Source organism: Zeugodacus cucurbitae, chromosome 2, assembly GCF_028554725.1.
Source record: "Zeugodacus cucurbitae isolate PBARC_wt_2022May chromosome 2, idZeuCucr1.2, whole genome shotgun sequence".
NCBI classification, from domain to species: domain Eukaryota; kingdom Metazoa; phylum Arthropoda; class Insecta; order Diptera; family Tephritidae; genus Zeugodacus; species Zeugodacus cucurbitae.
Genome location: NC_071667.1, coordinates 82807912 through 82835510, shown reverse-complemented (window position 1 = coordinate 82835510; position 27599 = coordinate 82807912). Strand labels below are relative to the sequence as shown.

Genomic DNA, 27599 nt, shown 5'->3' with positions numbered 1-27599 from the left:
AATATGAAATGAGTCGAACATTCCGGAACTTTTGCTTGCGGAGGTAGTCTGTTAGACCCTGGTCCATTATTAGGCACTAACAAAGTGTCTTTCAAGAACGTTGTTAAGAATTTTGGACATTTTTCTCTATGCAGAGTTGCTAGATTTGAAATACATATTACATATTTGTCACCATACCTAAGTCACTTTCAGTTCTTCTGTGTATAGGATATACTTTTTGATACACTGACCCAAAAAAAAAAAGGATTATTTTGAGTAATAACATAAAACATACCGCTGACTGAAGCATAAAAGTTCAAAACTGAAAGGATGACCTAATACTTCATATAGATTATTGTTACTAGATGCGTCGTCATTTCCATATAGCGCGACGACTCAGAGATGCTACGTCGCATGTGTAAATAAGTACGTGCATAGTACGTACAGTAATGTAATGTAATTGTGTTGTATGCCGAAAAACGCTAAGGTACTTTAAGTATTTCACATTGTAGTTGTTAATTTAGTTGCCGTTATTAAAATGTTGTTGCAGATATACTCGTAGGTGCACCCTGTAGGAAAGTGGCGCGACTTGGGACTAATAACACTCAAAAACGATTTTGTATTGGATCAAACGAAGTTTTTCCGGCAGCTTGAGACTTCAGTAAAAAAAGCGCATAATCCGATTGCCGAAGTTAACCTCTCAAATCGAAATATTTGGTTTCAAAAAAGGATTTTTGAAAATAATTATTATTAATTACAGGATATAGTTGCCAAACAAACCTAAATATGGCAATAATAGACAGTTTCTTTTTAATTCCATGACGTATAAAGTTTTTCAGCCAAGCGTAAGCGCCGACTTTCCCTACAGGGTGCCGCCATGTCGCTCAATCACGCACACCACAACACTCTACAACGATGTATGTGTGTATGAATCGGTTAGTATATGATCCTTTGCACAGCATTAAAATTTCGTTTAATTTTTTTTTGTGTTTTAAAATTTTTTCTGACTTTTCGCACTCAAAAATCTATGTTTTTTTTTTGTTTTTTTTTTTGCATGCTATTCATACTTCGTTTCGCGCTGCTTTTCTTAATGGTTTCGCTTTGTTGTTATGTTGTTTGTGTGTGTGTTTTAATGAATTTTTAATAATTCTGCACATCTAATTGTTTTCTCTTTATTTTGTTCACATGTTTTTGGTACATTTGTATTTTTCGATTTTTCTTTAAATATTTTATTAACTACATATATGCATTTTTGAAATAATATCGCATATCGACTGCATTTGATGCATTATTAATTAACATTCGCATACTCATTCGCATACTTATTGTAATCAACTTTAACAACATCAACTTTCTCTCTGACTCTCTTACGCTTTCTTCGTTTCTTCACCCACTTCTGCCCACTCCTCATACATAGTTTCCGTTTTTATCGGAAACCCTTCTTCACGAACTCATCGCTCGTTTCTATCACTTTTCTTGCTTCGTTTCTTCATCGACGTTTTGGTTTGTCTTTGCTTCATTAGTTTAATTAATTTTCATATATATTGTACATATATATATATTTATATTTTCTTTAAATATATTAATTACATATCACAGATCCAGTACTTTAACTTTGTATTTGTTTCGCTTTTTCGCTTTTATATATCTTTGTTTTCAATAAGCTTAGCTTTGCTTCTTTTTTAAATTGATTTGCTTCGTTTTGTCTAAGACTTCAAATGTTAAATGAAGATGAAGCTTCGTTTTCGTTTTATGAATTTCTTAACTCGCTCAATTGTTGTGGTTCGGATGTGATTTTTATTAATTTTGATGTTCGTTCGAATGCAAATGATGATGCTGACCATTGAATACTGATGTTGATGATGATGATGATCATGATGGTCGGTTGTTGTTGGTGGTGGTTATGAAGGAGGTGATGAGCAATGTTGACGGTTGGTGAAGTTGACTGTTGGAAAAGTTCTTACAGTTTTGGTGGTTGGTGTTGTTGTTGTTGGCTTTGTTGTGATTGAATTGACGAGATGATGGTGGTGGCTTTGACGATATACGACTATTTTACTGTTTTACTGTGTTGCAATTGTTGTTATATTGTTTGTTGTCTGAATTATGAAGGTATTATAACTGCGCATGAACAACATTGCCGTTATCTGCATGTAATAATTTGTATATGTATGATGAGCGTTAGTGACATGACTTGCTGTAAACTCTAGTACTTGTACTTGTACTTGAAATTGTGTTCGTACTCGTACTTGTACTTGTATCTATCCGATGCAATCTGATCCGAACTTTGTTTTGATTTAAGCTAATTCTGTAAAGATGCGAATGAGAATGCGAAGTATGTTTATGTTTGTTGTAGTCACTTAGTAATAACTGATCTTGTAATTGATTGACTGTGAAAATGCATATATGTATATAATAAAAACTCAAGTCATAGAAATGTGATGTCAATTTCCGGTACAGAGGCCCATATGAGGGTAGAGTATATATGTTGAGTAGGTGTGTGTGTGTCTGTGTGTGTGAGTGATTGAAGCATCCGCTAAAGGACTTTCGGTGAAAGATTAAACAAGTTTTTAATATTTCTAAACTCTTTTCGCAGAAAAATAAAAAAAACTTCTCCTTCTAAAGAGCCTGGAGTTGTTCAACCTGGATCTACTACAATTGGAGAGCATAAGTATTCGAATATAATGTGATAACTATAGAAGGTGTTGAATGAAGATAAGCGCCTAAGTTCTCCAATACGCACAATAGGGCAAAATATTTCCCATTCACAACTCATATAAGTCATCAAATTCATATTGACTACTAATTGAGTTCTCTGTCCAATAATGGGAATGAAGATATGAAAAATGTTGTATTCATCCATTTATCCATCTCCATCAAAAACACTGCAAGATATACGTATGTATTTAAATGTTTCTGAAAAGCGATACCCTTAACTTGATTATACACGGGATTATTTGAACAAATCTCCTTTTATTTTAAGTTACTGCAAAAATTAACTCTTATTGCCTTCTTAAACTTAGCAAGCTTTTAAAGAGTAGATCGACATAATACAAAAACAGCGCTGAAGAAACTACATATAGCCTGCCTGTATAGTTTTTTGAAACTGGCGAGTTACCCAAAAATATCCATTACTTTTTAATTCACCAAACATAAGTAAATAGTAAAAGCCGCAACATTTTGAAAAAGGGAAGTATAGCTCAAAACAAATTTAACGAAGAATTCTCTAGTATTAAGACTTTTGCAATTTTTCTGAGAATTATCAATGATTTTTGGCAGTTCCGACCCACTTTTGTGTTGACCAACGCTTTTCTTCGTTCATTGCACTGCTCTGGGAATACTGTCTCTGTCGCAAGCAGATATGTGTGTATTCCTAAAAACCGACGGATGTTATGCAAAATTAACATTTTTGTAAATGTTCTTGCTATTTTTGGACTTCTTTTATGATCTGCGTTTATAAACGAGTGTGTGGTTGTATGTGTGTGTATGGGTGTTTGAAATTGAATTTGGTTCCGCATGCTCATTTGCTGATGATCCAATTCGGTGTTCGGTGTTACGCAATGCAAACATGTAGTATGTATGTACTATGTATATTTACGTTTGGATGTGTATGTATGTACTTATGTATGCTTAACGGAGAGTATTGAAAGATTGAAAGTATTGCTATGTAGTATGTGCCAAAAAATGGGAATGCTGGGAAATGTGGGAATTTCGCTTAAATTTTTATTAATTTTTTTTCTTCTTTTTCAATTTTCAATTCAATTATTTTAAACTTTATTTAATAAATCTTTTTTAACTACCATTTTAATTAATTTGTCTACTAAAATTATTACTTTCACATTTTATAAGTATGTATTTATGTTTGTATGTATGTATGTATTATATATATATATATCTTCGCTTTTACAAATTATTACTTACATACATATACATATCCATATATGTATTCATTGAATTACTTGTGTTACATTACATTACATTATCATTAATGTTATTGAGTTAATTGAATTGTATTTCATAATTTGAATTGAATTTACATAACATTGCATTACATATTGGTCAACGATACTTTATGCTATTTTCTATGTCTATTAGGTATTGAAATTTGAATTCTTTTTCGCAGAATATTGCATTTGGTTTTCTTACTTCAACTGAATTGTATTTTTTTTGCTATTTTTTTCTATTTTTCTGTGTGAATGTGTGTTTCATTTGCAAAACTCGCACAATTTCATATGCGTTTAACGAGTGTTTATATATATAAATATATTTATGTATAAGGCTGTGTTATTGTGTGTGTGTTTGTGTGCCGTTTATTTCGTTTACTCAACAACAACTTATTTAGATGTGAAACATACTTTTACAAATATACTAATTTTCAATATTAAATATTATGAATTTAATACATATTAAGGCCTAGCAAACATGATTTATGTCGAAAAACAATTAAAATTACTTTTTAAAACGCACCAATGCTGCACAAAATGAAAAATTACTACAAATATTTTTTTTTATGTGAATTCTAAAAGTAAATCACATACAAGTGATGCTTTATTGAGTTGTCTCAATTATTTAATTAATTTATTTTAATTTTTTTATAATTTTTTTCTGCAAATAAAATATAATTTTTTATTTTTATTAGCCTACTTTCAGGCGCACTAGCAATTAAATCACCATATACTAAATTTAATTGTAACATTATGTTGTTATTGTTGTTACTTAATGAAAGCATGCTCCATAAACTATTTTACTTCCTTATTTATATGTTTAAACAAGTTTCAAAAAAAAAAAATTAAAAAAAAATTAAAGTATTTTTTTTTAAACTTCGTTAATTAACAAATATTTTACTTACTTTAAACTATATTTTTTACGTGTATGTGTATGTTTTTTTTTCATATTGCACAAATTCATATGACAACACGTTGTTATTGTTAATGTAAAATATATATTTAAAAGGTATATGTGTGTATGTATTCAACAATGACTGCTTTAATCAACGTTTCTTTCTTTCTTTAAACAATAATTATGCTCGGTAACATATGTTTTATTTATTATTATTATTGTAGTTTGTTTTTCATTAAACCATTTGGGTAACTGACTACATTTCGTTTGGTTTTCTTTTGGAAAACCGGGCCGTATTGCAGCGACAGTTTGTGGATCGCATTTTGGGAGATTGTGTGGATACTAACAGTACTTTTTGATGAGCTTTACGATCTTTTTACAAATCGACACAGTTATCCGTAGCAAAAAGTTTTAAAATTTCTATTCGAATATCTTAAAAATTGCTTGCTTCCCAATGGGTGCAATAATTGTAGCATACTTTTCAGCGTCAATTGTGAATATACTTTTTTATACGAAACATATTACTGTCAAGATTGATCTGTGCTATGAAATAGTTGGTATTTATTAAATAAAAAATCATTAATATTACAGTCACATCGGAAATTGTATTTCTTTAGATTTCTTTATTTAGAAGCTAGGATGACTTCGAAAATTTTTAGTTTCTTCAAAATTTCAAAAACCTTTATGTTTCTCAAATATTATTAGTTTTTTTACCCACTTTAATATTTAAGAATATTACAATTAAATGGATTTTAAAGTCATTGCATACTTTTAGGTGCACAATCCATTTGCATATTTCAAATTATTGCTGGCGTATGTGCTTTACGAGCTCATAATTACTTCGAAAGAAGTTTCACACAAACAAAATTCACCAATTTTAATCCACAAAATGCCGCTCCTTATACATTTTATTAAAATTTATTGCTTAGACCCTCTAACGTTTGGCTCGCATATCACCCATTTGTGATGTATGTACTCGTCTATTTCCTCTAAACATTTCATTTAAGTTTAACAAACAAACAAATTGTGGATCACTTCTTCGCTTTGCGTCCATAACGGTACTATCAACTACTACTCAGCATTAAACAACAAACTGACTCAATACTCAATAACTTGCATTCAAGAATACTACTAACAAATAATATGTATGTATGTAGGTAGCTTTGTATGTATTTTAACAGCAATAATAATAATATACATTTTTGTTTTTGTTTTTGTTTTTATATATTATTTAACTTTTACATTACATGTTACAATAATAGAAACCAATGCTGTTTAAATTGTACCAAAGTATATTGATGTAGGTAGTACAGTGTGGCAAAGTAATCATTCTTAATTTTATTTTCTTTTTTCTTTTTCAATCTTTGCGATGACAAAATGTGTTTATGTAATCAACTGAATGTTTGGCGATCCGTTTTTGCTTTTGTTACAAATGTATGTATGTACTTATGTTTAAAGAAATTTATTTCTGTTTATGGATGAGCATTTTCAGTGAAAATAAATTTTCCTTACTTTTTTTCTAACCAAAAAAAATTTTTTTTTTATTAAAAGAAAATTAAGAAAATAAATAAAACAAATAAAATAAAAAAAAGGATTTTATTTAAAATTTTTTTAAGTTAACGCTAATTTCACCACTAGTGGTGAGTTTATCGAGCTTTAAAAGCACGCAGTTTAAACCAAAAAAAAATTGAAAATATAATATTTAACTGTAATTTATGGTAGTGCTTTTGGAAAGTTTTATAAGGAAATTTCTAAACAACTGTTAATTATTTGGAAATGTTTCCAGCGCGCTATTACACGCTTCTATATCACGCTTATGTAATGCTTTATGTCTAACATATAACAACTGACCTTTCGAGAGAGGAGGGGTGTTGTTGGTGATGGTGATACTCGAGAATTGATAATTGCTTAGGTGTCGTTGGTGAATAGTGATTTGGTGGTTTGTGGGGTGGTGTGTTGAAAAGTGGTATTGCGCATGGTGACTTTTAGTGGTGGAAAATGTGATGGCGCAAAACTTTGATTTGAACGATTGATAACCGTGATTTGAGGTTTTTTCGGCGATGATGATTGTATTTTTGTACAACAACCAAAAAAAAAAATATATTAAAATAAAAGCGCAAAAGTATTGTTTTTCGATTTTTTTTTTCATTTATGTAAATATTTATTTTGATTATTTTATTTATTTGACATAATTTAAAGTAAAAGGCATTTAAAGTAATAATGTATTGTATATGTATGTATAGGCTTATAATTTTGTTAATAATTTTTATTTTAGTAGTATGTACTTAAAGTATTACAATTTATACAAAAATGAAGAGTACTTAAAAGTAAGGTGTTTTTAACAAAAACTAAACAGTTACAATTTATATGAAAAAATATTGGTGTTTTTTGCTTCATTTGTGTAAATAATGTAAAAAACATTTAAGGAAAACAGTAAGTAAACTAGAATTTTGTATGGATCAACTATGGAGAATTATGTATAATCATATGAATTGCATGTGGTGTTACAAAAGTGGTGGCTCGAATGAACGATCATATAAAGAGGTAACAAAAAGAAAATCGCAGTTTTCATTTACTTAAATTAATGAACTTGAAATTTGAAATATTTCATATGTTGTTGTAAGAATAATGTGTGAATATGCGTAAAATGTCAAAATTTCGAATGGTTAAAATTTGAAAACACTACGAAACGCAACTCAAAGCAGAAATTTCGTTTCTTTCGTGTTTGTGTGTGGAAACGCATTTTCATATATTATTTATTGTCTTTTTTACGCATATTTGTTTGCCACTCATGTGTTTTGACTAAATAATTTTTTTTTTATAGCAACTTATTGGAAATTAAAATGCTAAATGTAAGTGTAAACCTGAATTGCACATTTTTCTTCGTTTAAATAAGATTATTTAAAAAATAAAATCAATAAATGACACATATAAAAGTAACGAACGCAATGAAAACAATTTAATCTACATATGTATATGTATATGTATATATGTGAGTGTATAATTAATTTAAGTGTCACAATTATAATAATAAACAGCATAATAAAAATATGGCATTACACCTAGCCGAGCTTCTGCGCCAGTTTGCGTTGGTTCGGTTGAGGTGAAAGCTCCCAACTAAATGAGCTTTCACGCTAGAGCATCCTCCGAGCGTATAAACGCAACTCTGATGAGTAGTTCCCTCGCGTATTTAACAACATTTCGCTCGCCTGAGAGTTTAATCTTAAAAGCTTTCACTCGTGCTTTCACTTCGATGTAAAAGTAGTCCCTTGCACAATTCACTCGGCCAAGCGTGAGCAACAACTGAATTAAATTAATGTGCTAACAGCAACTTGTGATGTAATTAACGTTTTTGTTTTGTTTTTTCAACTAGTTTAACCTCATTTTCTCATTAAAAAGTAGCATAACTTATGAACATAAATAGTATGTATGTATGTAGTAAGTATACGTATACGTATATATATAGATAGTTTTTTTTAATTTAATAGAAATGAAAGCATACTAGTCAATATGTAACTTACACTTTATGTATACTATGTATGTATGTGTGTACAAGGGCAATGTTTCAAAAAAGGAATATTTTCCGGTATGAAAAGATTAAAAACAAACTCTAGATAAGCACAAAAACAGAATGTGTATATAAATCGAATATAAACAAATAATATAAATAGTCTTAAATTGCGAAAAATAATATTGAGTGTGTTTAACACGAGAAGAAAAATCAAATTGTAAGGAGACTCAGAATGCGCGCAACACATTTTCTTTTACCACTTTCCATCAACAAGGCAGCCAACAAACCACCGGATCATCAACCGCAGCGACAACAACAACATCTGCATTGCCATAAGCAACAAAATCACGTTCACAATTCGCTTGTTTTTGTTGTTGTGGCATATATCGGCAACACAAATCGTAAGTGCCGCAGTGTAAAGTAACAGTTAAAAAAATTAAAATTATCAGAAATTTATATGCAAATAGTTCAACAGCAAAAAATAACGGGAAGAGGAAGGCAGAACGAAAAACGTAGAGAACTAACATTTATAAAGGCTAGCGTATAGGCTGGAGAGGGGAGTAAGCGAAAATCATAAATTTGGCTGCTGTTTGTATGCAGACAAATTCTCAATTAACACAAAAAGCTTTCACTCCCAGCTTTCACTGTCAGTTTTCACAGCGAGCTTTCACTGCAAGCTTTCATTCAAAAGCTGCGCACATGTAGGCCTTTTAATTAGTAAGTGAAATAGTGCGTTGTTATAGGTTTTGTAAATAATAAAAAAACATCAGGGAGAGATCAATAATTATGAAAAATAAATTCAAAGCAACCACGTAAATTTACTAAGTAACTTTTAAAGCTAAATATTTACCTTCTATGTAATATGGGTATGCTGTATGAAGGGGGCGCACGCGTGGGGTTTTCAGTACTGTATGTTATTTTTTCTGGTTTTTGTTTTTTTTTTGTTTCATCAGTTTGTCTTTTTTAATGCTTGTTCGTACAAACTCAAACCACATGTGCTTAAATAATGCTGTATACATTTGTTTGTTAAGCAGTGTGTGTTTTTTTTTTGTAAATATTGTAAACGAAAACTGTTATTAATCACTGAAAATGCTCAACGGGCGTTTCAAAAGCAACAAAATATCTAAATTTTTGTAAACGAATATAAAAATTAAAAAAATTAAATATATATATATATATTGCAAGTAAGCTTAAAGCTTTTAAAAATTTATACAATAAACAAATTAAGCAAAACAAAAAAAAAACAACTGAAGTGCGCAAAAGGCGACGTTATGAGAACCAAAGAATTAACAAAAGAGACACAAAAAATGTAACGGTAAGCTTTCTTTTAAAACTTTGAACTTAATAAAGCTTTTTTTTAGAAATTTTGAATTTTAAAAAGCTTATTTTTAGAAACTTTGAACTTAAGAAGGTTGTAAATGAAAAAAAAAATTAAAAACTCTTTTTTAACGCTTAAGAATTACCAAAATTTGCAGACAAATATAACGGTTTTAATTAAGTAAGCTTTGAACTCATTTCCAAATTTATAGGTTAAAAAAAAATTTTAAATTTATTTTTGAAGCAAACACGCTCTTCAGTTATATGCTAGCTTAGAAAGCATGCTTTAAAATCATCTTCAAAGCATTTCTAAGAGCTTTCAAAACCATAATGCCGCTAAAGTGTGCTCTTGTATGTGAGTGTGTGAGCACAAAAGTGCCTCTATTTCTTCTATTTTAAAGTTGCTTTTTTACTCTAAACTTTTCAATTTTTTTTTTGTTTTTGTATTTTAAATTTTATTTCAAAAGAATCTATCGCAATTGTTTATGGAAAAATTTCGCTTTTAACTACTTTAATTTTTACTTTTGTTTGAATTTTCGTTTAAAGTTAAATACATGTAGTATCTTCAGAGTAAATAATTTGCGTTAATTCTTTAATTCTCTAACTTTTTACAATTTAGCTATGTAAAGTGAAAAACGTATATTTATTTATATTTGTATGTGTCGGCTCAGGTGTTTCGCTTGCTTGCTTACTTTTCTTGCTTTCCTTCCACTTTAGTTCTCACTTGCTTCAAATGAAATTGCTACAATTAACGAACTTTCATATTTTTTTTCTTTTGTCTTTAGTTAAACATTACTTAACAGTGTTTTTTGTTTGTTTGTTTTTTCTTTCTTTTAATTAGTTTAAATTTTTACTATTAAAAATTATAATAATAAAACTCATCCTAATTATTTACTAGACTACATTTTTGTATGTTTGTTTGTTTGCTACACTCTGTAATTACTTCAGTTGTTCTTTTTGTTTTTTGTTTTTGTTTTATTTGTTATTGTTCTCTGCTAGCTGCGCGCGCTTTTTGTTTTCGCATATATATATATATATATATATATATATATAAATTTTTGCTAAATTTCTTGCTTTAAAATCTCTCATCTAACATACACATATATTACAGTATACGCAGCGCTCTCTTCGCTTCTCTTCAACTCTCTACATTTACAATTTTATCTTTTTTTATTTTATTTGCTATTTTGTTGCTTTTGCGACGCTTCTTCCAACATTCGTATTTGTTTTCAAACATTTTTTTTTCTAAATTTGTTTTGTGAAATTTTTAACTTTTTTATGAAATTTTTTACTTTTCAAATTTAACTATTTCTCGCCTCAGCTGTCGTCCTCAGCATTTTAATTAGTATTTACGCTATTTACATAATTTTATAACTTTTCGTTTTTTAGTTTTATGCTTATGTTTGCTTCTTCTTTCTCGCTTCTTTCTTATGCTTTGTATTATTATTGATTTTTATATTTTTTTCTTTTAATGTTTCTTAAAATATGTTTTTTTCGTTTATATTTTTGTTGTTGTTGTTTTTCAGTTATTATTATTGTTATAATTATTTTTATAATTATTATGTTTTTGTTTTTTATGTTTGTTGTTGTTTTACTTTAATTTTGTGTTAATGATTTTCGCTTTTAATTCACAACAGTGGTTAATGGAATTTGTCGCGCTCTCTTCGTCTCCTCGTCGGTGATTTTCTGTTCAATTAAATATTGCGCTCTGGCAATGGCACTCGGCTGACCAGTTATTGTTACAATTCGATTTCTAGTGCCCGGTGCGAATATGCCCTTTTTTGAAATTTGCACATTTGCGCCAGAAACATGTTGGATTTCAACTAAACTACGACCATTTGGACCTGGAATTTAATTTTGCATTATAATTGATTTTTTATACACATTTGACATATATACATATTCACTATAAAGTATATTAGATAAATACGTAGTTATACATATGTATTGTAGTGCTGGTAGTATACATAAGTGGGGCAAATTACATACATACATATATAAGGTACAGTTACTCAACTCAAATAAATCATAACTATAAAATATAGATACATATGTTAAGAAGGTGTATTAAAATTTGCTTTGCAACTAAAATTAATAGTTTATAAACTCTAAGCATGTATTTGCGTATAAAAATAAACAATTATAAAAAAAATTTGAGGTTAGGTAACTACTTAGAAGTACACAAATAGCATAAATTCAAAAAGTGTTGTTTTGATTTAACATTAAGCTAAGCTAGAAGACATTTATATAATTAGTAAGATATAATTTTTAGATTTTTAGTTAAGAAATTCTTTGCGTGTTAGCCAAAGTAATTAGCAAATATATCAAACTAGTTGTTTGTAGCTGCTTATAAGAGATATCTTTTCCGCTAATATGAATTTGTGCTTTTTTTGTGTATATATGTAGTATATAGATTAGTTATCTATGTACAACGCAAATGGAAGAACAAGTACTAACGAATTGGAAAATTGTATATTATGAGGTATGTTAGCTATTTAGACTGCTAAATTCACCATAGAAGTTAACGGTTCTTATACCCATAATTTTTTGAAAACATTATTGCGTGCTTTTATGCAATGAAAGCTTAAATAAGAGCTTTTTCTACAAGAAGCGTGAAAAGTGAAAGATTTTTAAAAGAAGTGCCGAAAGTGAAAGCTCATTTAAAGCTTTTTTTACGAGCAGTTCTGAGCGTAAAAACTCAGCAAAAGCTTGTTTACAAGAAGGTTGGTAGTGAAAGCTCATTAAACGCTTTTTTTAAAAGAAGTGCCGAAAGTGAAAGCTCATTAAAAGCTTATTTTTCCGTCAATTGTAAGAAAACATTGTTTGCATAATTATTTTCGACGCTTAGTTTGTGTTGTAAAAAATTTCAAAAGCTTTCTGTAAATAAAAAGCTATATGAAAATTTCATAAGCTCTTACTAGAGCTTACAAAGCTTTCACTTGTAATGATTTTCGTTGCTTTTATTGAAAGCAATTCCAGCTTTTAAAAGCACAGTTTTCAAATAGGACAATTTACGCTTTACATGTCTGTGTAAATATAGGTATAAATCTGAAACTGAATGTTAAATCTAACCTTACCAACATTGGGTACATAACCAAGGGTTAAGTAATAAGTGAAATATTAACTTTGATTAAGAAAAATATTTTTAATTTTAGCACACGAAACCGCGGCGCTTGTGGCTACTTTACGAACAAGTAAACACACGAGCCATATAAATGTATTTATATACTTGCATGTGATTACTCTATTCACAGTTATGTAGCGAGACGAGCGCTGCACGGTTGGCGCTTTTATAAGGCACTTTACTAAATATTATGTATATATGTATGTATTATATGTAAATAAATGTCTGTATGTATGTAAATATAAGTATAACAAAAAGCCAAACCCTTTTTCATAACAACTAATTGTACCTACTCCTATATAAGCTTCTATAAAATATGAAATATTTGAATATGTACTATGTGCTTGAAGGCGAAGTAGAAATGCGTCTTTTTCTATGACAATTATAATCAAAATATATGTGAATAAGATAAGTGTTGTTGTTGTTAAGTGTATGTACAGATTGTGCGCGTGCGTTTTGTGGCACTGATCACTAGAAATGGACTCGTACTTGTTACGATACGAGCGTAATTGGTTGCACAGCCAATGTGACGCACTCTGTCTCTTTTTATACTAAAATATCTGGGAATGTCAAGGGGCACGTGAGTAACCAACAATGCCAGGAATGTCTATCAAATGTGTGCGTGTATTGATATGTATGTGTGTAAGTGTTGGTGTAAGAAAGTCTTGTGGAAGCTTTGGACAAAAATGTTGGACTGTAGTGAGCTGTTTCTGCCAAAATGTAGTGAAATTGCGGCGATTTAAACGGTTTTAATGTGAGAGTTTATGTAATTTCGAAGTTGAAGCTTTAAAGCTTCCACATAGGTCAGAGTGCAGTAAATGTAGATGTTTTTTTTAGGAAGTGTGCAAGTAGCAGGCGTACAGGAAGTCACAGTTGCTTCGTTTCACATAATTTATATGTACGTGGTGTGTTCAAAAAATAACGGGAATTCGAAATTTAAATTCTCGTGTGTACGTATCGTGTATCTTCGTATCTGCAGGTGGATGCACACATTTTCTATACTCTTTTAAATTTATGTATATAAGACTCTCGTTGGGTCATGTTTTTTTTGTTGAGATTTTTTTTTTTTTGCTTTGAGAATTTACAGTTTGTGATATGCGAATGAAAGCAAATGTTTTGCGGCAAGAACTTGACTAGATAATACAAACAAAACATAGAGTATCTCAAAAACAAAAACAAAAAAGGAAAAATGTCTTGCTATTATATAATATGTATGTATTCTTTAAAGACTACAAGTGTTGGAATGTATGTATTTGTGTATAATAGCACGCTCAACTTGACTTTTATGTGGTATGGAATTAGAAAAAGAAATATAATTGATGTATATACATATCTACATGTTTGAGTAACTGATGTTTGAGAATTTCGAATATTATGTTTTTGAAAAAATATTGCTTTTTATATGATGGTAATAATAAGTATGAAATTATACTATTTCTCTGTTTAAACGCTCAGTAATGGATAGTAGAAGCAATGGAGTTCGTACAATTACTGCAGTGGCGCTCAAACTGTCCTTTCAATCACTAAACTGAAGATCTTAAATTTTCAAAATTTTTTTGAGAAAAAATTTATGTTATTTAATTCAAAATTTCAGTTTCATCACCACTGCCTCACGAACTTCATTGCAGATGACTTGCTTTAACACTGTTTCTACGACAATAGAATATTACAATAATGAAACTAAAATATCATAAAACCTGACGTTGTTTGGGGTAACGTTTTCAAACTAAAACTAAGTAAGCTTCGGCACGCACGCCAAACTACGTATGATTGTGATGGTTAGGAAACAGTTATGCGACATTTAAATAACTGAAATTATACAAATTATAAACTGTTAGCTGTGATGTGTTAAGCTAATTTTGGGTATTACTCCGTTGCGCTTGATATATAGTAGCAGCATGGTTTTAGGCGCAACATTAATTAGGCAAACTGCTCAAACGCGCTCAAAGTCAACGAGTGTGGGAACATAAAACATTTTAACTGTGTCTGTGAGTAGTATTTAGGCTGCGGTTTGTTTAGGCGTGTTTTCACCGTTTAAGGTTTGATTTTGGTTTTCGGATTCTTTTTTAATATTTTTTTTTTAGTAGGGATAATAAAAGCGTGGCCCACCTAAGATAGCGCCAACAATCACTTCTGGAATTTCAACATTTTTGGTATCCTTAGCACCCAAATCGCCCGGTGTGGGGCTCTTGCTCAAGCCGCTGAGCGTATGCGTGGCGGCGCTTAGGCTCTGCGCCGTTGTGCACGTGGTACCGGTGGCCGCAGTCAAACCGAAACTGTTGTTATTCAGCGACACCGGTGTGTTGGCCTGTGCTGCGGTGGCTGCGCTCGTACTCAAATGACGGAAGGGATCGAATTGTGCGGCGGCGGCCGCTTCCAGGTGCGACTGTGTCGGACGGCTGGCAGCTGCTGCAGCAGCAGCAGCCGCTGCCGCTGTATACTGTTCCAAATTAACTTGACCCACAGCACCGAAAACATTACTGGCAGTAGCTGCTGAGGCGGCGGCAGCTGTCTGCTGATCCAACGTCGTGACACCCAGAAAACTGCCGAGTGTGGTGGTGCCATTGGTATGCGGTACACCGACACCCATGCCCAAGACGCCGTATTTGGCGAGTACGCCCAGAGCGGCGCACACTTCGTTGGTGGCGGTCTCTGAGTAGCCGGAGCCGCGTAGAGCAACCTACAATGCAAAAGTATAAATTAAATGGTTTCGCGAGAAGTGCGTAAGTAAGTACATACCTTAATGTGTTCCAGCAATTGTGTGGCCACCGCCAAGTTCGGTGCCGGATTGGGTGAGCTCAGGTTCAAGGATAAATTGATGCCGGTGCCGTTTATTAAAAGACCCGCAGCCGTGGCGGCACCACCAATATTTTGACCCAAAGTCGAGTTCAACGAAGCGGTGCTCGTGTTTATAGCATTCTGATTGGTGGCATACGGTGAGCCAGTCGGGTTGAAATTGGCAACTGGGCCACTAATATCGGCATATGAGACATTAAGGCATGTACCGGATTGCGGATCCTCAACGATCTTCGAGAGTATCATTTTACAGGCGGCCTTATTGTTCTCCTTATCACCAATAATGGTAATGCAACGTTCCTGCAATGAGATATCCTTGGGTTTCTGTGAAATCTGCACATACGAGCCGCTCTCCTCCTTGATCTGCTTGATAAAAGCACCACCCTTGCCGATGATCATACCCGCCGTCGAATTGGGCACCAAAATTTTCACTTGTTTATCACGATCCTGATTCTGTTTGGAGTCGGTGTCTATAATCTTAGTAGTTAGATCGGGCTTCTCACGTATTTTATCCATGATAAAGTCCATGACCGACATAATGCCGTCCACGGAGCCGGTAATGAGGCAAACGCGCTCGGTAGTACCTGTGAAGAAAGCGCGCGAATGGGAGAGAAAGAGAGATATAGTTATTATCGAGTTAAAGTTTACTTGAGTTATGAGCTTATTACCTGGATAGAAGTCATGTGACTTGGACATCTTAACTCTAGCACCGGAGTCTTTTTGCAAAGAGGCGATTGTCTCGCCGCCCTTGCCGATGATGGCACCGGAGGCCACGGCGGGCACTAAGATCTTCATGTGGTAGGATGAATCGCCTGCGCGTGCGTGAAATGAGAGACAAAGCGTTACGTAGAAAGAGAAGGAAGAAAACGGAAAGCACCGTATTGCATTAATAAAATATGTTGAACAGACAGTGTTGATTGTGTAGTTTGCCTTTTACAAAATTATTAATATTTGTTTTTGTTTTTGTTTTTACATAACCGCCACGAAATACACTTAGCTGTTGCATTTCGGCTTTGGTTGCAGGCATTACATACAAGAATACATATAAGCAGTTTACTTTTGAAACACATACATAAGTATCCATACATATACGAGTATATATATATATATATATGGATATATATAAATATATATTTAATTAATAAATCGTTACATACACAGAAGAGGATTTAAAATTAAAAATAATAACAGTTGCGCTCTCTTTCACTTCGAATGAGTATTTAGATGAGTTGTTTTTGCTTAAATTTTTGTTTGGCTTATTTGCTGAGCTGCGCTGAAATGTGGCGAACAAATGAGTTGATGGCTGGACGAATAATGGGTTTTTTACTGAATCGAAATGGCATGAAGAGAGTTTGGATGAAATGGTGAGCGCTTGAGCAAACGAGACGCGTTTGGAAGGCGCCATGAAAATGATATGCTTGATCAATGAGGTGAATTGAGTTGAATGAATGATTTTCACCAATTGTTATTAATTTTTGTTTGTTGTTGTAGTAGTAAATACAAGGAAAGCTGATATTAGTGCCGCAATTAAAAAAAAATATTGATTACACGATTTCATTGAAAACGCGAAAGGGTATTGACAATGAGCTGGTGATTATTTGGATATTGAACTCCATTGATATTGAAAGCGTTTGCGAGAGTCCCTGAGCTATGAAACAGTCGCCAAATGGCTTATCGAAACACATTTGGTTATGTATTCATATAATTTATATAAAATTAGGTTAGCCAGTAGTGAGAAAGGCTCTGAAGATTCTATGAAATTATTATATAGTGTGTTTGGAGTAAAAAGTGTAACACTAACTTCTGAAATGAGGCGCCTCGCCTCTGATTTAAACTCTAACCTCAAAAAAAAAATATGAACTTGTGAAACGCTATAAAATTGCGAAACTCACACTGTTTAGTAGTCTAACGCATTATTTACAGTTATTTAATCTCAAAGCAAATTAACAGCTGCTGCATTCAAATGATGAATTATACGCAACGTGGAAGGATCGAGATCGTGAAAAGAGTATTTGTAAATATATAAAAAATTAATACAAAATTAATTTGGGTAAGTAAGAGTATAAAGCAATAAAGAAAAGTGTAAACAAATTTTGTAGGTAAAAAAGACAAAAGCTCCAATAAACGGCATATTAAAAAACGGGTACGTGTTAAATTAGAAAATCAAAGCATTAATTGTTTTTGTTTTTTGTTTTTCAATTTTAATTTAATTTTGTAGGCAGATGAAAGTCGTTTGTAATGGTAGTTAATGAATAATGAAAAAGCTTACCATGAGAGAAATTGTTATTATTTTCAATTTCAACCTCAATTCCCGAACAAACTGACTCACCTGCAAAGAGAAGAAAAGAAAACACATTTGTATAGTAAATTGTTTAAAAATAAAAAAAAATAAATGTTTATAAAAATTTATGTGTTGTAAAAAAGAGAATTTTTAAATCTAGTGCGCGACACTAAAACTATGCTTTAGCCTCTATATCTATATCAATATAATTGAATCAGTGAAAATTACAGAAAAAATCATGAATTTTTGAATATTTAAAAATGTATATATTGATGCCTTAACCGCTTATATACAAACTTCTCAAAAATTGAAGCATAGTTTTAGGCGTAATAATATATTTTTATTAAAAATATATGTATTTATTTAAGATATTAATAAATCATTCTATAATTTATTGATTTTTGAAAATAGAAATTCAAAAGAGAGTTCTAAAATTTATTGAGCACGCCTAAATGTTTGTAATATACTCTGATTTTATTGTTAAACACATCAAACTTAGCGATCCTTTGAAAATTAAATAAAAAATAGTGGAAAGTTTGGTCAAACATATAACATCGATGCAGAATATATGTATTTTTGAATCCCATAACTTCCGAGATACTAATTACTCGAAAATTGAAGCATAGTTTTATGCGTATATTTTAAATATAATTTGATTTACTTGCTGATTCCAAATAAAAAATTTTACTTTGAGTCAGTTTGAAGTAAAAACTATGAAATTAAAAGACTCTAACGCTCTGCAATTAAGTTAGAAAAGGAAAATAGATGAATAAAATTGGAAAAGACAAGTATTTTAACCTCTCACTTTCACTTTCACTTACAATTTAAACTCGTAAAACCTTCCCTATACACACTTTTTTGCTTGTAGCAGCGTGTTTGAGCTTCTTTAGTTGAATATTATAGGCATTCAAAGCACTGATATGCGTTACAGCAGCAAGGGAAAACTTGAAAACTACTTTCTATTTACAAAGGACGACCTACTCAATGACCTCAAAATCACAATTTTCCTTAGTTTTTTTTTTTAATCAACAACAACCAGCCTACATATCAACATCAGAAGCCCCTAAATGGCCAATGCTTATCATTTAAATATATGTTCCTACATATTTAGGTCATGACTCGTACAAAGCGAATAGGTCAACCCGACTTAAAAGCGATAGAGAGACAATGGGACGACACTGAAGTTTGGAAATTGGAGCCCAGCATATGCTGTGGTACTTTGCCCTTTTTATTGCTTTTACTTTTTAGTTTTAACATCATCGAATTTCCAACAGGGTACTCATGCATATCACTTAACACCAATGCGAGTGTATTTTTTTATATTTTTTTCTTCATATTGCCTGCGCAATAAAATTTCAAAACTTTTCTTTATATTACCCTCACGGCCTTGTTGCCTTGCGGCATTTCCATTCCTTTTTTGTTTCATTTCTTTCATACTTTTTTCTCATTGCATTTCTAATTTACATTGCTTCTGCATTTCACAGCTGATTTTTTGTGTGCGTTTGCATATGTACTGTAGTGCCCTTCAGAAATTTATGTATTTGTAATGTAAGTATACACCTCTCATATGCTTTTTTCCTTACTTTTACTTTTTTATTTTCAATTTCAATTTTCTTTTTGTGCTATTGTTGTTGTTGTTGTTTACTTGCGCTACATCGTTAGTTTTTAATTAGATACAACTTACGAACTGAATACATTTCAAAGCGCACACACACACACCCTTGCATACTTGTTTACACGTGGCCGGGCCGACTGAGGACAAAATGACATTGCACAGATACCCAAAGACCCAAATACGAGTTGTAGAAGTGTCGAGTGTACGCCAAATTCACTGTAGGAGCGGACCTAAGAAGTGTAAGCACATTTACATATGTACTATGTGCCGTTAGTTGGACATTTAAATGTAAACGTATGTAAATAGCTAAGTGAAAATGTAAAAAAAAAGAAAAAAAACAACAAAAAAATAAGTGAGAAAAGCCTATTAGCACGACCGAAGAAAAGTGCGAATATAAAATTACGAAAGCAAACACCTCAAAAAGAATATATGTATAAATGTATATACTATATAAGGAACATAAACGAAAGCGAATTGTAATTCAATTACGGTAATTCTTCATTAAACTATTGCTGAAAAATTTAAATATTTTGCATAAAATCTTTAGCTTTGCAGCCTTGAAAGAATTTGTGGCATGCCAATTAGCACAAATCTTGCAGAATTTCATTGTTTTCAAAAATGTTCAGTATAATAAATTAATCAGAAATTACGATTTTGCAATTTTGACACGCTCTGACAATTGACATCTTTAGTTGACAGCTGACAGCTGTCTTTTTGCTTATTTTTAGGCACTTTATTTAGCCGAAGGGTTTAATAGAGATATGAAATTTAGATATATAGCTTGAATAAAAGAATTCTGCAATGAAAATATTGACATCTTCCTAACTTCAAACCAAAATTTTAAGCATTTCTCCGTGCAACACTGATTAACAATATAGTGTGTTGTGATGTTCCTTACCGCTAAAAATTTGGTGCTAAATCAAATTTAATATTAATTTTAGTTGCTTCAATTTGTTAATATTAACAACTTAAATAATTACCGAAATTTATTTTTCATAAATTTTAAAAATTATTTACATATACATTGCGTGTTCTGAGTGTCATAGTCATATGCTTGACTTCATTTAATTATGCTGTCATTAAATAAATCACAAAAAACAACAAGATATATACAAATTCGTGTACATATATATAGATTTATAGGCTTCTAAGCAGGCACGTGCACGTTGACACAGTTTCGACATAAATACACGTTCCATAATTTTTGTGGCTGTGCCTTAAAATAGTTTGTTCTAAGGCACTCAACAAAAAACTTTAGAAATTTTAAAAGATTAAAAATACACCATGGATTTATTTTAGATAAAAAAATTATAGCTTAAAGCTTTTTCTTGTCACACACAAGATTAAGAAAAGAGTGGAAGACTCCCACGATCTTGTTATGAAGAGTGGTATTTAAAGAATGTTTTCGAAACATTTTTCAGATATTTTATTAAATTCAAATTATTTGATTAAATAAATCATTACATAAGATTATATGAGTTTGACTACTAATAAAAAATGTTCAAAAAAATATTTTTGAAATTTGCTCAAGTGGATACTAGAGTTTTATAGTTTATCGAACCTAAACTCAAAAAAATAATAAGTATTATTATTTCTTATAACTATTAGTTACAAACTCTTATTTTTGAATACTGAAATCATTTATAGTCACGAAAACCAGTAAAAATTTATAAACTCCCCCATGAAGATTTCGTTGAAGAGATTTTGAAATATGTAGCACTGAAATATAGTACACACGTGCATCGATTTAGCGCTCAATTATTTATGGTTTATTGGGAAATATGAATACAAATCAATGTGGCTTGCTTATGCGGCCGCGAGTTCGACTGCACTTCAGAGTTTATAAATATTCAAAAAAGCGGTTTTTTTTCTTACAAAAATATACTCGTACTCATAACCATATTCAAACGCACGCATGTCGGAGTATAAATTTTGACTAATCGTTATTGTGCACGCAAATGGTGCATATAAAAAGTTTGAATGGAAAATGGAACACCGGCAGGCGGCTAATCAAAATAGATTGTGCACAAAAGAATGCGCGTGGAAATTATGAAATGGAGCAATAAGAGAGTGCTGAGCTTTATGTCTTTGCCCAAAAAAAAATACTCGTAAAAAAAATGTATACATATTGGCACAAAATTCACGTAAAAGAGTTTAAAGAAAATATGAAAAAATAGTTTAAACTAAATTCTATTATTTTTGTTGCAATAAACCAACAGGCTTCTAAAATTCCAAAACAAGTATTCAAATCAAATAGGAACTCAATTAAATGCAAAACTTCACGCTTGTTTCACGTGAACCCAAAATATAAAACAAAAATTAATTATGTTTTGAATTTAATTTCACCGCTCATATATTTAATAAGAAATATATTTATTCGCATAATAATTATCTGGCATACGTTCTATTTTATTACACTGCTAATCCGCATGCCGTACTGCAACTGAGAATTTCGCAATGGCCGGCTGCCAAAGACAATGAACTAACTTGCCACGGCCATACACACACATATGTACGAATATTCCGCTGTGTATTGGATTTATTTTACGTTTATCATGCTACTAAATAACTTTTGTTTTATGTGTTTGAAAAGCACACACGTATATACATACATATATTTATTTATAAATTTATTTATTAGAATTTACTTATTTGTTTGTTTCTATGCCAGCAAGTCGAACTGCATGTTGTTGCTTTGATTTATGAGTTTCACTGGCATGTTGAGTTATTTGTGAAATTTAAACAAATTCTTTATACACAAATTTAAATATATACTAAATTGAAGTACACACAAGGCAATAGGGTGTGCGAAAAAAAATTATATTTATATATATTATATAATAAACATATAATAAAAAAATAAAATAAAATAAAATAAAAATAAAATAAAATAAAATAAAATAAAATAAAATAAAATAAAATAAGATGAAATAAAATAAAATAAAATAAAATTAAATTAAATTAAATTAAATAAAATAAAATAAGATGAAATAAAATAAAATAAAATAAAATATATAAAATAAAATAAAATAAAATAAAATAAAATAAAATAAAATTAAATTAAATTAAATTAAATAAAATAAGATGAAATAAAATAAAATAAAATAAAATAAAACAAAATAAAATAAATTAAAATAAAATTAATTTAAATTAAATTAAATTAAATTAGATAAAATAAAATAAAAAATATCAAATTCTGTCTTTAAACAAAATTTGTTTTTATAAAGTATCTTAATAAAAAAGCCCAAAAAGTTCACCTACTAAGTTCAACTAAAGTTCACCTATAAAATGATGTTAGACATTTTGGCATCAGCAAATTATCATAAATTATTCATAAATCAACTTTGATTATGAATATGTAGTAATATTAAGTTTAAACACAGATAAAATGTGAGAGACAAATCGAAGTAAATTATTCTGCGAACAAAATAAACTTTTGTATCAGTTATTTTCCTTTATTTAAATAAATATTTATTGAATACTTATTGCCTGGCTTTGTCTTACTTGCACCATGCAATATATAATACATGTTTATTATTGTGCCTGAGCGCAATAGAGCTATTAAATATAACCAATTTACAACCAAGATATTTTCAGACAACTTTTCGAGCTTGTTGCTTTATATTAACCAAATCTATGAATAATTTATTTTGAAATACAAATACATATAAGTATTCCACTTCCATTTTCATTTCACCTGACGCAACTGGTTTGCCTTATTTGTCAAAGGTACAACGCCAAAAAAATATACCAGTCACCACTTTCTCAAAACATTTCAGCACTCGGTATTGCTGTGCTTTAGCAAACACTCACATTTTATAACCAAATAAATGATGTTTACCGCCGGCACTCGACCTAAATCTTATATGGCGTAATACATGGCGTATAAGCAACCTTGAAAAGAGCGAAAGAAATAATGCGCCAAAAGCGGTAATAAATGCAAATAAAGCAAATATTACAACATTTATTATTGTTATTAACGAAAGAAATGCAGAAATTATTGAAGAGCTCAGCGAAAAATAACTTTTGCTTTCCTAAGAAGCAGTAATCAAATAAGTCGTAGAAATTAGTGAAAGGCATTGAACTTTTTGTTGTAAAGAATTGTTTTTTTTTTCTAACTAGTGTAACTAACTGTTTGGACATAGCAAATTAACTGTAACAGTATCTTTAACGGCAATCAATATATCTATAAAAATATGACGTATAATAAAAGTGAGTCTTAAGTTGCCCCAAATGTTGTCTGAAGTAAGTGACTTAAGCTAAATACAATGCATGTAAACATATGTACATATATGTATACATATATGAATGTAGATATATGTATGTCAGTACATATATATCTATATGGTTGTCAACATTTATGACCACATATCACGCCCGGTTGTAAACATTTCAAAAATCTCTAGAATGTTATCTTCACCTGCTAGTAAATTCTTGTAACCAAACACAAGCACACACACACACACAAACACTGGTTCACATGAACATGTAAACCCAGCCGCAGAGCAGCACATCAATAAACACACGCGCTTGCAAACACAAGGTGAATAAATATAGAAATGTTGAGATATGCCAAGGCGACGTAGGTGCTATGTGGAATATGTGAAGCGCTCAACAAACCAACCAACAAACCGCTTACGAGTGTCACGGCTGTTACGCAATATGCAGACTAAGCGACGCACTGCATGTTGTTGTTGTAGATAGCTTCACATTTTTATTACACAGGCTTGTATGTATATGCTTCTCATACATAAATGCCTATTAGTCTGCATGTGCTTTTTATTAGCGTTTAACTGTGAGCAGTTTGAGCTACACACACATACCCACATATTTATACACATATGTATAGAAATATATATAATGCAATTGGAAAATCCCTAAAAATAATACTTACTTACTACAACAACTAAATTAGCATTATTTTTCATAATCATTTTCGCTTTAATATTTTCAACTAAAATACATTTTCGTGACACCCTGCAATAACTTTCATTTTCTCTTTACACTCCAATTTTATTTTATTTTGCTTTGAACTGCATTCCACTTGTTAAAAGAAGGCAAAAATACAAAAACAAAAAAAAAACTTGCTTCTTACAAGCCTAAACAATGTAGCGAAAGCGCATCAACGCGCTGTTGATGAGATGAACATATGCAAATGTTGCGAGAATAATGTTGCGGCAACACGCACTCATACACATACGCAACAAAACGTTGTGCGCCTTGCGTTGGTGGTGCTGGTGCGTTGATGGTGATGCGTTTGGTGGTGAAAATGGTGTTTTCATTTGACTGATTGATTTCTTGTTAAGCAAAAGAGCATTTTGGTAACGGAACTCACCATAACACCAACAGGAAGCTGAGCTGGGCGGCTTGAACGGCGATGTGCTGTTGCCGTGTTGATGATGATGATGCTGCTGCTGCTGTTGCTGATGGTGTTGCGCCAAGGCGTGGTTGTGCTGCTGCTGCTGCTGTTGCTGTTGTTGTTGTTGTAGCTGATGGTGCGCGCCACCACCGTTGGGGCTGTGACCGCCGGTGGGCGTGATTGTGCCCAGGCGTTCGCCATTTGGACTGTTATTGTTATTGGTTTGGTTGTTGTTCTGGCTGTTGAGGCCACTATTGGCCACCTCACGCAACTGTTGTTGCAATTGTTGCTGCTGCTGCTGTTGTTGTTGTTGCAAATCCATCTGGTGATTATTGTGATGCAGATTAAAATGATGTTGTTGTGTATTGAAATTATTTAGTATGGTTGGCGGCGACGACGACAACGGCGGCGACGTGTTGGCTGTGCTGGTGGCGCTCAACGCAGCACCAGCACCGACACTGCTGGCCGCCGCAGCCACTTGTGTGAGTAACGATTTAGTTGGTGATGTGATTGGCGATGATGTCAACGATATGGAATGCTTATTGCCTAAATGCTGTTGCACCGCTGCCGCTGCTGCTGCTTGTTGTTGTTGTTGTTGATGATGATGTTGTTGTTGTTGTTGATGATTATAGTTTGTATGTAAATTATTGTTGGTGGTTATTGTGATGTTGCTGTGACTGCTGCTATTGCTGCTGCCGCCACTGCCGAAGTTAGTCGGCGATGTGGACGGTGACTTGGACATAAGTGACTGCGCTGAGTGCAACTGTTGTTGCTGTTGCAGATAATTCAACTGCTGCTGATGTTGTTGTTGCTGGCGCTGTTGCTGCGCATACAAGTCCATGTGATTCAAGAATTGCTGCGCGGCACTCGCGCCGCCAATCAGATCGAAGGCGTTACTCATGAGACTCTCTGCCGTGCCGTTGCAGTTCGCCTGCACTTGCAATTGTTGCTGTAGCGTTGCAGGTGAGGTCGGTTGGCTCATGGCTTTTGTGACGTTTCTGCTGTTTTCTATGCGTATGCGATGTGTGTGCGTTTAATAGGTACTAATGCCGTGGCTTCTCTGAGCTTTCAGTCTTTCAATTCAAATTATTATGTAAGTTTCTTATTTTTTTTTATTTTTGTAATGGGCGTGTTGTTGCTGCTAATGGCCGGAACTATGTTGATTTTTTTGTGTGTTTGCCACAATTTTTTTTTTCAGAATTTCTTTTTGTGCGTCTCCGCTTGTGTCGTTAGCTCCACTGCAATATTTCAAATTTTCTACTTTGAATTTCGATCACTTCTGCTCCTGTTTCCTTTTCGAATAGGTGTCAGTGTTACTAATTGAGTGTTCAAAGCGCGTTTGCGCTATTGCCACTTTTCACTTCAATGCTCAACGCAATGGTTTGTGTCCGCGCTAGACGCTTGTGCGCTGTTGTCAAATTTCTAGTAGTTGTTGTTGTTATTAGTTGTGTAACAATATACGTAGTTGTTGTTGTTGGTTGTTGCACTAACAATTAGGCTTATTTGGAACCTATTTGGGTTGTTTAATTCTTTGCGCTTAAACTTTTTGTTTTGTTTTTGTTTTTTTTTTTTTGGTTTTTCGTTAAATCATCATTGGTTCGAGTACGCAAGCGAGAGAGAAAGAGAGGGAAAAGAAATAGAAAAACAAAAATAAAAAATTACTTTATTGTTGATTTTTCATTTGCTTGAATTTGAGAGTTTTTTTGGCGATTTCGATTTACACGCACAATGAATCTGACTGACTGACTGACTGTTGTACACATACATACATACAAAGATGTTTTTGTTGTTGGTGGCAAACGAGATTAGTTATTATTTACTGTTGTTTGCAGATGCCCATGATTATTTGATGCATAGATAGTAGTGGTGTGTGTGTGAGAGATAGAGAGAGAGAGAGAGCGCACATTGCGAGAGTGGCTATGGTTTTCATTTTGATGATGATCAAAGTGGCGATTAGGTACATTTAATGAGTTTGATGCTTTCTAGTACAAATATCCTGTTCGTGCTTAACGTGTACCACTTCGGAAGCGTGTTGTTATTATTAGTTTTTTTTGTTTTTTTTTTTTTGCGTAAGACTTATGACTTAAATAAGTACTTCGGGTGGGTTAATGCCATATTCCTTGCCGTAGATGAGTTTATGTTGGCGTGTATTTTTAACTAGTAAGTTTTTTTATAATATTATATATTTATATTTATATAGATATAGATTTAGTTTGAGTATAAGCGACAACGACAACAACAACAACAACGATATGTAAATATTATATTTTTTATTTTCTTTACACAGCAGCAGCGAAATGGACTCCCATCGATATCGATTTTGGTGCGATTTTTATGTACGAAATATGTATGTAACTATTTGGTGAGGCAGTTACATCAATAAATTAAACCGATGTTAATGGCGCAAGTGTTCAATAAGTTCGATATTGGCGAGTAGTTAGAATAGTAGTGTATGGATGAACATATGTACAAGTACATTCAAGTATATATATGTAAATAATTATGTGTAAATTAAATACCATTGAATTCATAGTAAATATAAACCAAAATCAAACTCTATAAGTCGCTCATTATTCCCGTCCTGATGTATGGCGCTGAAGCGTGGACGATGACAACATCCGATGAGACGACTCTTGGGGTTTTCGAGAGAAAGGTTTTGCGCAAGATTTTTGGTCCTCTAAACATTGGCAACGGCGAATACCGCAGGCGATGGAACGATGAGCTGTACGATTTATACGACGACATTGACATAGTTCAGCGAATAAAAAGACAGCGGCTACG

The 27599-nt window shown here is 32.0% G+C and overlaps 1 protein-coding gene across 22 annotated transcripts in view; it reads right to left on the bottom strand.

Annotated features, from left to right (window-relative positions):
• Positions 1-9253: 9253 nt before the first annotated feature.
• The window catches only part of LOC105219519 (RNA-binding protein Pasilla), an 88918-nt gene continuing 70572 nt past the window's right edge, over positions 9254-27599 (bottom strand). For 15 of the 22 annotated variants that reach the window (XM_054236037.1, XM_054236050.1, XM_011195718.3 and 12 more), the window contains 6 exons: positions 24795-26360; positions 17833-17892; positions 16232-16375; positions 15507-16147; positions 14877-15447; positions 9254-11487 (listed from right to left, as the gene is read on the bottom strand). In XM_054236037.1, coding sequence (XP_054092012.1) covers positions 11267-11487; positions 14877-15447; positions 15507-16147; positions 16232-16375; positions 17833-17892; positions 24795-25800 — 2643 coding nt within the window. In that variant the 5' untranslated portion in view covers positions 25801-26360 and the 3' untranslated portion in view covers positions 9254-11266. Of the gene's footprint in view, positions 11488-14876; positions 15448-15506; positions 16148-16231; positions 16376-17832; positions 17893-24794; positions 26361-27337; positions 27561-27599 lie in introns of those variants that run through there. The other 7 variants (XM_054236039.1, XM_054236053.1, XM_054236052.1 and 4 more) reach the window with 7 other exon arrangements.